We start from the raw sequence: 10404 nt of genomic DNA on the forward strand, positions 1-10404 counted from the left end.
TTCTCAGGCCCTCTTCCCTCCCCTTCATCCTGGGTTAGATGCTGTGTTCTCTGTACTGCTTTAACACCCTGGCTTCCCTCTATCCTAATCCTAAACCATGCTATTATATTGCTCTATTTACCTGGATCTCTCCCTCATTGACCTGGGAGCTCTTAGAGGGCAAAGAATTCTGTCTCCTGTATAATTATCTTTATCATCTCAGGGCTTGGAACAGAGCAGATGTTCAATAAGTGTTTACTGATTGTGCTTTTCAAGAAGGTAATTTATGAAATGCAGAGAAGAGAATAGGAATTGAAAGCATATGCTCAGGGCGAGAGATCTTAGAACTCTTACTGGTGCTTCACACAATTTTGTGTTTGCTGAGACCGTTGTCTGCTGGTACTTTCCCATGGCAGAGAAGTTCTGTGCAGTGGGCTATGGGCTTGGAGGGGGTTTGTCCCACACACCTGGGGTAGTCACCTAATTTGTACAGACCTTTCACAGCCTGGGCTTCTGGGTTTTCTTTCTGGGTGGAAATCATCTTCTATGGAAAATAGAACTGCTCCAGGACAAAAAGTTTTCAGTTTTTCTAGTCCTTTTTGTGTTCTGCTGTTCAAGCATGAAGAAGACAGAGCCCTGTTTGAGTCTCAACAGGATCATGTTTCATGATCCCCAAAAAGTGTTTGTTGTAACTTCAAGCCACGCGAAAGGTAAAATATAGCTTATGGGGGGGCAGGGAGGATCCTGCTGGACCAGAGTCTACTTTTCATCTTGCTGTGGGGCTGTGTGCAGTTGGTGTGGGAGGATTTGATCCCCCTGAGGTCTGTAAGAGTTCTACATGATGAGAAGATCCAAGGCCAGAGTGCCTGCTTCCAGTAGAGAGAAGTGTAGAATTTCAACACTCAACATTTTATAAGCTCCTAATATGTGCAAGGTTCAATGCAAAGTGTAGGTGATACAGGATGATCGGGATTGGACTCAATCCTTAAGAAGCCTCCCATCAGAAGAAAGGCTGATGAGCAAAGTTTTGCAGACACGAGAGCACATGGCTTACTCTAGGCCCAGACATGACTTTGGTTCCCAGACAAGGTACACCTTTTCTTGAACTATGTGCCAGACACAGGTTCAGAATTCTTATCAAGTACGTTCTCTCCTTTAACCTTCATTTCATTCTTATCTCGCAGTTAGGAAACGGAAACTCTTAATATGTATTGGGTGTGAGCTCAGGAAATTAAATCGGGAAATCAGCCAGTAGACAGAGGTGGTGTCAGGATCTTGAAGGGAGGGATGTTTGTTTGAGGGTGTCCTCTGCTCTCTTTGCCCTCAGTAGATGGCATGCAGGCTGGGAGAAAGATCTCTAAGAAATGAGATCAGTAAGAACCTTTATTTGGGGGGCTCACTGCTGGGCTAGAGGAAGTGGAGTTGAGAGCCAGCAGTGGAGGGACTGACTGAAACCTCTTCCTTGGGGACAGAGAGAAGGAGGAAGGAGAAGGTAATTTCCAGGTAGTGATGAGGACATAGGTTCTGCACCTGTCAGAGAAGAGTTGAAAAGTTTTATTGATTTTACATTTAACTGTGTTTGTTCAGATTTCCTTATACTGAGGCATCTGAAAACCCCCTTCCCCACTTGTTGGTAAAGAGTTCCCAGACAGGGCAGCCTCGGGCCTCCTGGCAGGACTGAACAGACCTTTTCTCTCCTGAGTCTCAACTTGTCCCTGGCTACGAGACAAACCTTCCTGTGCCACAGCTCTCACTGTTCACACCTCATTAGAAAATGAGACAAAAGGTTTAATTTTTTCCTTTGCAAAGGGTCCATTCAATTGCACTCAGACTGTAAATGTTTTCAAATGTTCCATTTCTTGACTAATATCTCACTTTCTTTTTTATTTTTATTTTTCACTTTCTTATAACTTAAGAAATTGCCTGGCTTTTCTTACTTTTTTTCAACAAAGGAATAATAATAAAATGTTTGAGTAGGTCATCTATGAAATGGGTGCAAAAACTCAAAAGGTACAAAGGATTTTGTGGTGGCTAGTAAGTCACTGTTTCCTTTGGCCTTCTAGTCACCGAGTTCTCCCAGGGTAACCAAGCGTCCAGTGATAACCCATCCCCAGTGATTTTGATTGCATTTTGCTGATGACTGTATCACTAGAGAGAACACTGTGGAAATTGGTTCAACAAAGAATACAAGTCCCTTCTGTGGCCAGGCTCTGGCTGTTACAGCCTTGGTATTGGTGCAGTCTTACTAAGAACTTCATTTTTTTTTTTTTGCCTGTAATATGTTCAGAATGAAGTCACAGGGTTGTCCTTATTAGTGAGTGCATTACCATCTGCAGGACAAAGATTCTTCCATCCAGAAAGCTGTTAGACATAGGAACTTTGAAGTGTTTTAGTCCCCATTTCAAAACCCAGCCATATGTTTCCTATTAAATTACATGACTGACAGCTGCCTCTTACAGTTACTTAGTACAAACTCCTGTTGCTAACTTGCTCAAATGGGGATCTGTGTATTTATTTTCCCACCTAATACAAATCATAAATTTCTCTTACTTGGGTAACTGAGCAAGTTCTTGAATCTTTCATCGTAAGCTAATTGAGGCAGAAACTGCCTGAGCCATCCTTATACACTTGTGAGTAAGCACTCAGTAAATGTTTCTCAATGATTCTAAGACGACTTAGTGAGGTCATATGCTCAGGAGGAAGGAGGTTGGGAATGAGTGATAGGAGAGTTTTCATTGACCTTTCCTCCGGGTTAGTTGCTGACTCCTTCAGCCAAGAGACCCTGGCTTCTTGACCTCCATCAGCTTGTTGACATCACTGGGCTTTCAGGAAAAAGTCATCATGACTGCTTCCTTGCTCCAGTGCCTGCTGATAGGAATTCATATTGGCTGATCTCTTTTGGTTACACCCTAGATTCCTTTGTGAGGAAAGGGAAAGTATTGAGGACTAATGCCGGTGACTAATGCTTCCTTTGTTTGAGAACTTATCTTTCACTGTTATTCATTTACCTTGAGAAGTAAGGAAGTGGGGCATGTAGATAGGGAGCACTGGACTGAGAGCCCATGGATATGAGGGCTGCTCCTACCCTGGCTGTGCAACTTTGGGCCTGTCACTACCCTTCTCTGGGCCTCAGTTTCCCTTTCTGTGCAATAAGAATTGGACTCTGTGGTCTCCATGTCGTTGTGTGTTTAGTCGCTCAGTTGTGTCCAACTCTCTGCAACCCTTTGGACTGTAGCCCCCTAGACTCCTCTGTCCATGGGATTTTTCAGGCAAGAATACTGGAATGGGTTGCCATTTCCTCCTCCAGGGAATCGTCCTGACTTAGGGATCCAACCCATGTCTCCTGCATTGCAGGCAGATTCTTTACCTGCTGAGCCTTTGGGGAAGCCCATAGTCTTGGTGGTCCTCCCTATTCAAAGTTGGGGGCCCCTTTTCCTAAAGTCCACACTCCTAGGATCTTCCCTTTGCCTGTCCCCAAATGTTAGTGACTGATTGGGATCTCTGATTTTATGCTTCTAGGTTTTCTTCGTGTCTGACCTCTTCAAGACCAAGACCACACTCTCCCTGCCTCCTTCTGCCATCAGGAAGGACATGCTTTCGCCTGTGGACATTGACAGGAGCAATCACCACAACATGGTGTAGGCGCCACCCACCATGAGCTGTTCTTGGAAAATGACTGCTGACAGCAAGTTTTGCTGCTCTCCAATCTCATCAGACAGTAGAATGTAGGGAAAAACTTTTTGCCCGACTGATTTTTAAAAAGGAAAAAAAAAAAAAAAAAAAGTCTTACCTTGTGGCCTTCCAAAATAGGTAGCGTTCACCTGTATGGAAACAACAGCAAGCTAACAGCAAGTGCGGGAATCCCGGATATGCAGTTGGTTTAAGTGTTCATGTTCTAGTGAACACGGGCTTGTTCTGGAGCAAACACTAAGACGATTTGAGTGGAGTCTGCTGGTCACCTTTGTGAAAGCTGTTGGGAAAGCTCACATTCACCTTGTAGCACATGATGCCAGAAATAGCACTGAAGCAACAAACTAGCCATTGGGGGCTCCCCTCTTGTGTCTCTGTTCACACCACTCGATTCTCTACTGTGACTTTGGTTCAGGAACCTTATTTGTTTGTTTTTGCTTTTAAATATAAGAAAAGAGCAGGTTTGCTCAGTCCAGCGATCAAATCCTGAATCCAGATTCCCAGTCATGAGGCCTCATCACTCACTTCCTCAGCCCATAGGCCAGCACCCACAGTCCCTCACTTATAGTGATTAGGTGACTCTTTGTGGATGAGTGAATTTCACAAATAGCACAATTTTGGAAGAGCTGGAGGGTTCAGGCCCTCCTGTGTCTTCTCTTGACGCACCATCCTGTGATGCTGAAATGTCGATTACAGGATGCTGATGTTGTGTACAGCAATCACCCGGGCACTGGCACACTCGAGTAGTGATGATTAGCTTCGGCTACTGCTTTCTCCCTGGAAACCCTTGCTGGGTGCCCACCGGGATGGTCTCTGAGGGCCGGAGATGAGCACAGTTGTGGTCTGCCATCAGCTGATGGAAAGCAGCCTTCCATGCAAGAGATGGAGGAACGAAGGGGGCAGAATGAAAAATGAAGCAACCCTTTGGCTACTCACAGTCTGAATGAGCCAGAGTAGCAGACGGTCTCACATCCCAGAGGCGGCCCTTCCAGATAACGGAGTTGACGGGGGCAGGATCTCTGGGGGAGCCACTCTTGCTAAGCTGTGTAAAGCACTATTGTCTTGGGGTTGATCTCTAGGGCAGTTCTTGGTAGGTTCTGCTGGGCAGAACACGTGGGTTAAATCTCCGTAGAGTTTCCTCATCTTCTCTCCATAAGTGTCCTTCCAAGCAAGGTCCCACTTGAGGCAGCAGTCAGGGACCGCTTCTACTGAACCTTTGAGGAAAGGAGGAAGGAAGAAATGCTTTCAGATCTCGGATGCACACCTTTCAAAGGGCTAAGTGTAACCACATGGGTCAACCACATGCACAGCCTTACTACAGAAGCCGTCCTTTCATTTCAACTTATAGCAAGCTATGATTTTTATATATAAATATTATATAAATAATGTATAAAACATTAAAAGTTAACTATGTAAAATATTATTTCTGAAACAATTTTAGCTATATCCACTATGATTATAAACTGTGTCTCGACCTGTGTTATTTACATTAGCTGCTTAAAAAAAGCATCAAGTTTAATTTTTTTTAATATCAACTAAAATACCGTAGTTCTGTGGTAGATGTTTTTACAATGAAAGAAATAACTGCAACTAGAGAAAACTGTATAAAAACATTAAATTGCCAGTATTTTTGTAAGGTTCCATTTTGTAAAGAGAATAATATTCAAAGACTTTTGTAGAATACAAAGTGAAAATTTGTATCTGCGAAACTATACTTGTATTAAATGTGCTTTTTAAATAAAAGCTCATAACAACTAAGGAGGGAGCTGGAGACTTGGAATGGTTGAGGGGGGTTGGTCTTGGTGGTTGGGGGCTGGGAGGAGGCCATACTCCTCCAGGGGCTCCCCTCCCCGACAGCGCACCACTGTAGGATTCTCTCCCTGCGAAATACAGTGGCTGTGGTGTAGATACTGATGCCCTGAACTCTTTCATCTCCAAGAGCCTGTTTGCAGAGTGACGCTCTGGTCCTGCTCTCCTCTCAGACAGCCCTCCTCTTCTAAAGAGCTTTTGTATTCTAAAGGGGGGTTTCCCCAGGGAGGGGGGAGTTGTGAGTCCCCCAAAGGCAGATAAGGAGCAGGCTGTCGATAAGTTATGCTTGGGGAGTTCACTGAGGCAATCCTTTACACAGCCGGTGACATCAAAGGCAGGAGGGTGCACTGCTAAGAATGGCATTTGGCTCCTGCTTTTCCTCTCTGATCCCCTGGAGAAGGGAACGGCTACCCACTTCAGTATTTTTGCCTGGAGAATTCTGCAGACAGAGGAGCCTGGTGGGCTACAGTCCATGGGGTCACAAAGAGTTGGACGCAACTGAGCGACTTTCACTCACTCACTTTCTTCTCTGTGTTTCCCCAACCTGGAAGAGGAGGGGAAGCTGGACACTAATGTCGTTTAAGTACCAGTGTGCCAGGCACTGCAGCCTGTCTGTCGCTTTTGATTCTTCCAGGAGTTCTGATTTTGAGAAATAAGGAATACAAAGGAATGCAAAAATGATGTTTAAGATTGTGGAGGAGTAAACCACAGGCCAGAACTTGGATTCCTCTCCTATTGCTGCTATAAAAATATTACCCACTAACTTGTGGCTTAAAACAGCACAAGTGTATTACCTCTTAGTTCTGGAGGCTCTAGAGGCGCTATTTCCTGGTCTTTTCCACCTTACGCAGGTCATCCACTTTCTTTGGTTTGTTTTCTCTCTTCAAAGCCCAGCAATCTTGGGCTGAGTTCTTCTTATTCTGTCATCTCTCTGATTTTCTTCTGCCACCCCTTCCACATTTAGGGCCCTGATGCTGACATTGGATCTACTCAGATAGTCCAGGATAATCTACCCAAGTTACAGTCAGCTGATTAACAACCTTAATTCCATCTGCTACCTTAATTGCTTAACTTCCCTTTGTCATGTTACATAGCATATTCACAGGTCCCAGGAATTAGAAAGTGGACATCTTTGGGGGGACCATTATTCTGTCTACCTCTGGCTCCCGAAGATTTACACCCATCCCATATTCAAAGTATACTCACCCTAACCCAGCATTCCCCAAAGTCTCAACACATTATAACATCAGTTCAAAATCTCAAATCTCATCATCCAAACTACATCATCTAAGTAAGGTAAGAATGAGGTTCTGGGTTTAATCTATCCTGAGGCACAATTGCTCTGCATCTATGAATCTATGAATTTGTGAAACTTAAGAGATAAGTTACCTGCTCCCAAAATTCTGTGATGGGACAGGCATAGGATAACAGTTATAGATAGCCCTATTCAAAAGAGAAAATGGAAGGAAAAAAGGAGTCACTGGTCTCAAGCAATTCTAAAATCCAGCCAGGCAAACTCCATTTGGTATCCCTACTCAGATCCCTGTCCTAATTCAGCATTTTCTCGGCATTTTCCTATGAGTGGACATAACTTTGGATCCCAGAATGCAGAGAGGGAGATTCTTAAGGCCAGAGTCTGAAGTTTTCCCTTCAAATCTAGGGGAACAAAGGTCCAGATAGATAGAATAACTTGCTAGCAGGAGGAGGGGGATACACAGCAAGTTAGTGGAGGAGCTGTGGAGATCAAGTCACTGCATACTACTGGTCTCCCTGTCTTCCCGTTATACTTATCCAACAGTACTTGATGAATTAAACTAGTCTCAATAAGAAGTAGCACCATTTCATGGGTACTTAAGGGAAAGATGGGCTTCCCTTATGGCTCAGTTGGTAAAGAATCCACCTGCAATGGAGGAGACCCGGGTTCGATCTCTGGGTCAGGAAGATCCCCTGGAGAAGGGAATGGCTACCCTACCCAGTATTCTTGCCTGGAGAATTCCATGGGGTTGCAAAGACATGAATGAGCGAATGACACTTTCACTTAAGCAAAGATGGAGCCATGCCATAATATAGGGCAGCTCTGGGATTCAGATTCAAATTATTTCAGTTATTTGTTGATTAATACTCATTAAGTACTCTGTACCAGGCACTAGTAAATCCATGAAGGACAGTGGGTAAAAGGGACGAGATAATAGCTTCAGGGACTTGTGAGTTAGAGAAGGATGCAAAAAGTCAAATAATCATTTAACTAGGCAATTAAGAACTAAGACAAGTGTTACAAAGAAAGAATACAGGAAGTTAAGAGAGATATCAGCTGGAGGACCTATCCTGTCTGATGGTGGCTTTCCTGAGATCCACCAAGGGCCAAAGCCTGTTTACACTATCCGGACCAATGACATGAATGGAAAGGGCTCCACAAGATGTAGGTCTAGGAGAAGAGACGAGTGAGTGAGTAAGTGATTATCAGTTCAGTTCAGTCACTCAGTCGTGTCCGACTCTTTTCGACCCCATGAATCGCAGCACACCAGGCCTCCCTGTCCATCACCAACTCCCGGAGTTCACTCAAACTCACGTCCATCGAGTCGGTGATGCCATCCAGCCATCTCATCCTCTGTCGTCCCCGTCTCCTCCTGCCCTCAATCCCTCCCAGCGTCAGAGTCTTTTCCAATGAGTCAACTCTTTGCATGAGGTGGCCAAAATATTGTAGTTTCAGCTTTAACATCAGTCCTTCCAATGAAGTGATTATGGTAGTATGATAATGGGCGGAGGAGCCTATGTGAAGTGTTGCAGGAGTGTAATGAGTAGAATGAGTTAGACTTTGATGTCCTCCATGTGGACCCTCTCCCTATCTCTGGTAAGCATCCCTTCTAGAACATCCAACCCTGAAAAAATTCCAGCTTCTGGATGAACCCTTCCAATAATGCTAATTTTGCCTTCAACAGCCCACTGCAGTCTTTGGAAAACTTGAGTGCACACATCACATTTGGATTCTCTTCACCTCCTTCGAACAGAAGACAAGGCATGAATGTCCCCAGATATCAGAGGTGAATGTTAGAATCAGCGAGGCTTTGGTAGAATTCTTTTGATATCAGAATGGTTTGTAAATGATGAGTAAGAAAAAGAGAGACAATCCATTTTTAGAACTTTCTAACAGAGGGTATCTCCTCAAAGTTGCTCTAGTGCTTTGCAGCCACTGCTCCAGTGCCTACCGTCTTGGTGGGGCTTCTCTGACCTTGGACATGTGGTGTCTCCTCAAAGTCACTGTAGTGCCGCACAGTCCCCACTCCAGGGCTGTATTTTGACACCGTACTTATTTAACTTTCTATGCAGAGTATGTCATGAGAAATGCTGGGCTGGATGAAGCACAAGCTGGAATCAAGATTGCTGGGAGAAATATCAATAACCTCAGATATGCAGATGACACCACTGTTATGGCAGAAAGTAAAGAAGAAATAGAGAGTCTCCTGATGAAAGTGAAAGAGGAGAGTGAAAGAGTTGGCTTAAAACTCAACATTCAGAAAACATTCAGAAAAGATCATGGCATCTGGTCCCATCACTTCATGGCAAATAGATGGGGAAACAGTGGAAACAGTGGCAGACTATTTTTGGGGGTTCCAAAATCACTGCAGATGGTGACTGCAGCCATGAAATTAAAAGACTCTTACTCCTTGGAAAGAAATTTATGACCAACCTAGACAGCATATTAAAAAGCAGAGACATCACTTTGCCAACAAAGGTCCATCTAGTCAAAGTTTTGTTTTTTCCAGTAGTCATGTATGGATGTGAGAGTTGGACTATAAAGAAAGCTGAGTGTCAAAGAATTGATGCTTTTGAACTGTGGTTTTGGAGAAGATTCTTGAGAGTCCCTTAGACTGCAAGGAGATCCAACCAGTCCTTCCTAAAGGAAATCAGTCCTGAATATTCATTGGAAGGACTGATGCTGAAGCTGAAACTCCAATACTTTGGCCACCTGATGTGAAGAACTGATTCATTTGAAAAGACCCTGATGCTGGGAAAGATTGAAGGTGGGAGGAGAAGGGGATGACAGAGGATGAGGTGGTTGGATGGCATCACCGACTCAATGGACATGAGTTTGAGTAGACTCCGGGAGTTGGTGATGGACAGGGAGGCCTGGCGTGCTGCAGTCCATGAGGCTGTAAAGAGTTGGATGCTACTGAGAGACTGAACTGAACTGAATGGAGGGTGTACAAATGGTAGACAAACACAGAAGTGTGCTCAACTTTATTAGTCATAGGGAAATGCAAATTAAAATCACAGTGAGGTATTGCTTCATACTTGTGACCCCCTTGTCTAATTAAAAAACAACTGGCAGTATGAAATGTTGCTGAAGAGGTAAAACAACTGAACTCTCATTCACTGCAAGCAGGGATGCAAATTGGTTCAGCCATTTTGGAAAATGTTGGGAGTATCTACTAAAGCCAATAATATGCATACCCCATCCTCCTGAAATTCCACTCCTACCTAAATATACACCCAACAGAGGGATGTATATTATCTCCAAAACTGGAAATAACTCAAATCTACATCAACGATTGAGCAGATCATTGAATAATGAAATCAAACATTCACACGAGGATACAATTTAGCAATGAAAATGAACAAACCCCTTCAATGCACAACAATACAAATAAATTTCACAGAAAGAATATTGAGTGAATGGAAACAGGCACAACAGAATGAAGTTCAAAATAAGCAAACTCACAGCAAAAGAAACAATCAACTAAAAGACAGTCTACTGAAAGGGAAGATAAATATCTGCAGACTTTATATCCAATAAAGCGTTAATACCCCCAAAATATAAATAAATCATACAACTCAATAGCAAAAAACATATAATCCAATTTAACAATGGATAATGGTCCTCAGTAGACATTTTTCCAAAGTATATGGATGACCAACAGGTACACG

At 43.6% G+C, this 10404-nt stretch overlaps 1 protein-coding gene across 1 annotated transcript in view; it reads left to right on the forward strand.

Annotated features, from left to right (window-relative positions):
* The window catches only part of PLPP3 (phospholipid phosphatase 3), an 89374-nt gene extending 83947 nt beyond the window's left edge, over window positions 1–5427 (forward strand). The window contains exon 6 of the mRNA XM_070786467.1: window positions 3499–5427. Within this exon, the coding sequence (XP_070642568.1) occupies window positions 3499–3621 (123 nt within the window). The 3' untranslated portion in view covers window positions 3622–5427. The remainder of the gene's footprint in view (window positions 1–3498) is intronic.
* The last annotated feature ends 4977 nt before the right edge of the window (window positions 5428–10404 follow it).

The sequence above is a fragment of the Bos indicus genome, chromosome 3 (assembly GCF_029378745.1).
Source record: "Bos indicus isolate NIAB-ARS_2022 breed Sahiwal x Tharparkar chromosome 3, NIAB-ARS_B.indTharparkar_mat_pri_1.0, whole genome shotgun sequence".
Taxonomy (NCBI): domain Eukaryota; kingdom Metazoa; phylum Chordata; class Mammalia; order Artiodactyla; family Bovidae; genus Bos; species Bos indicus.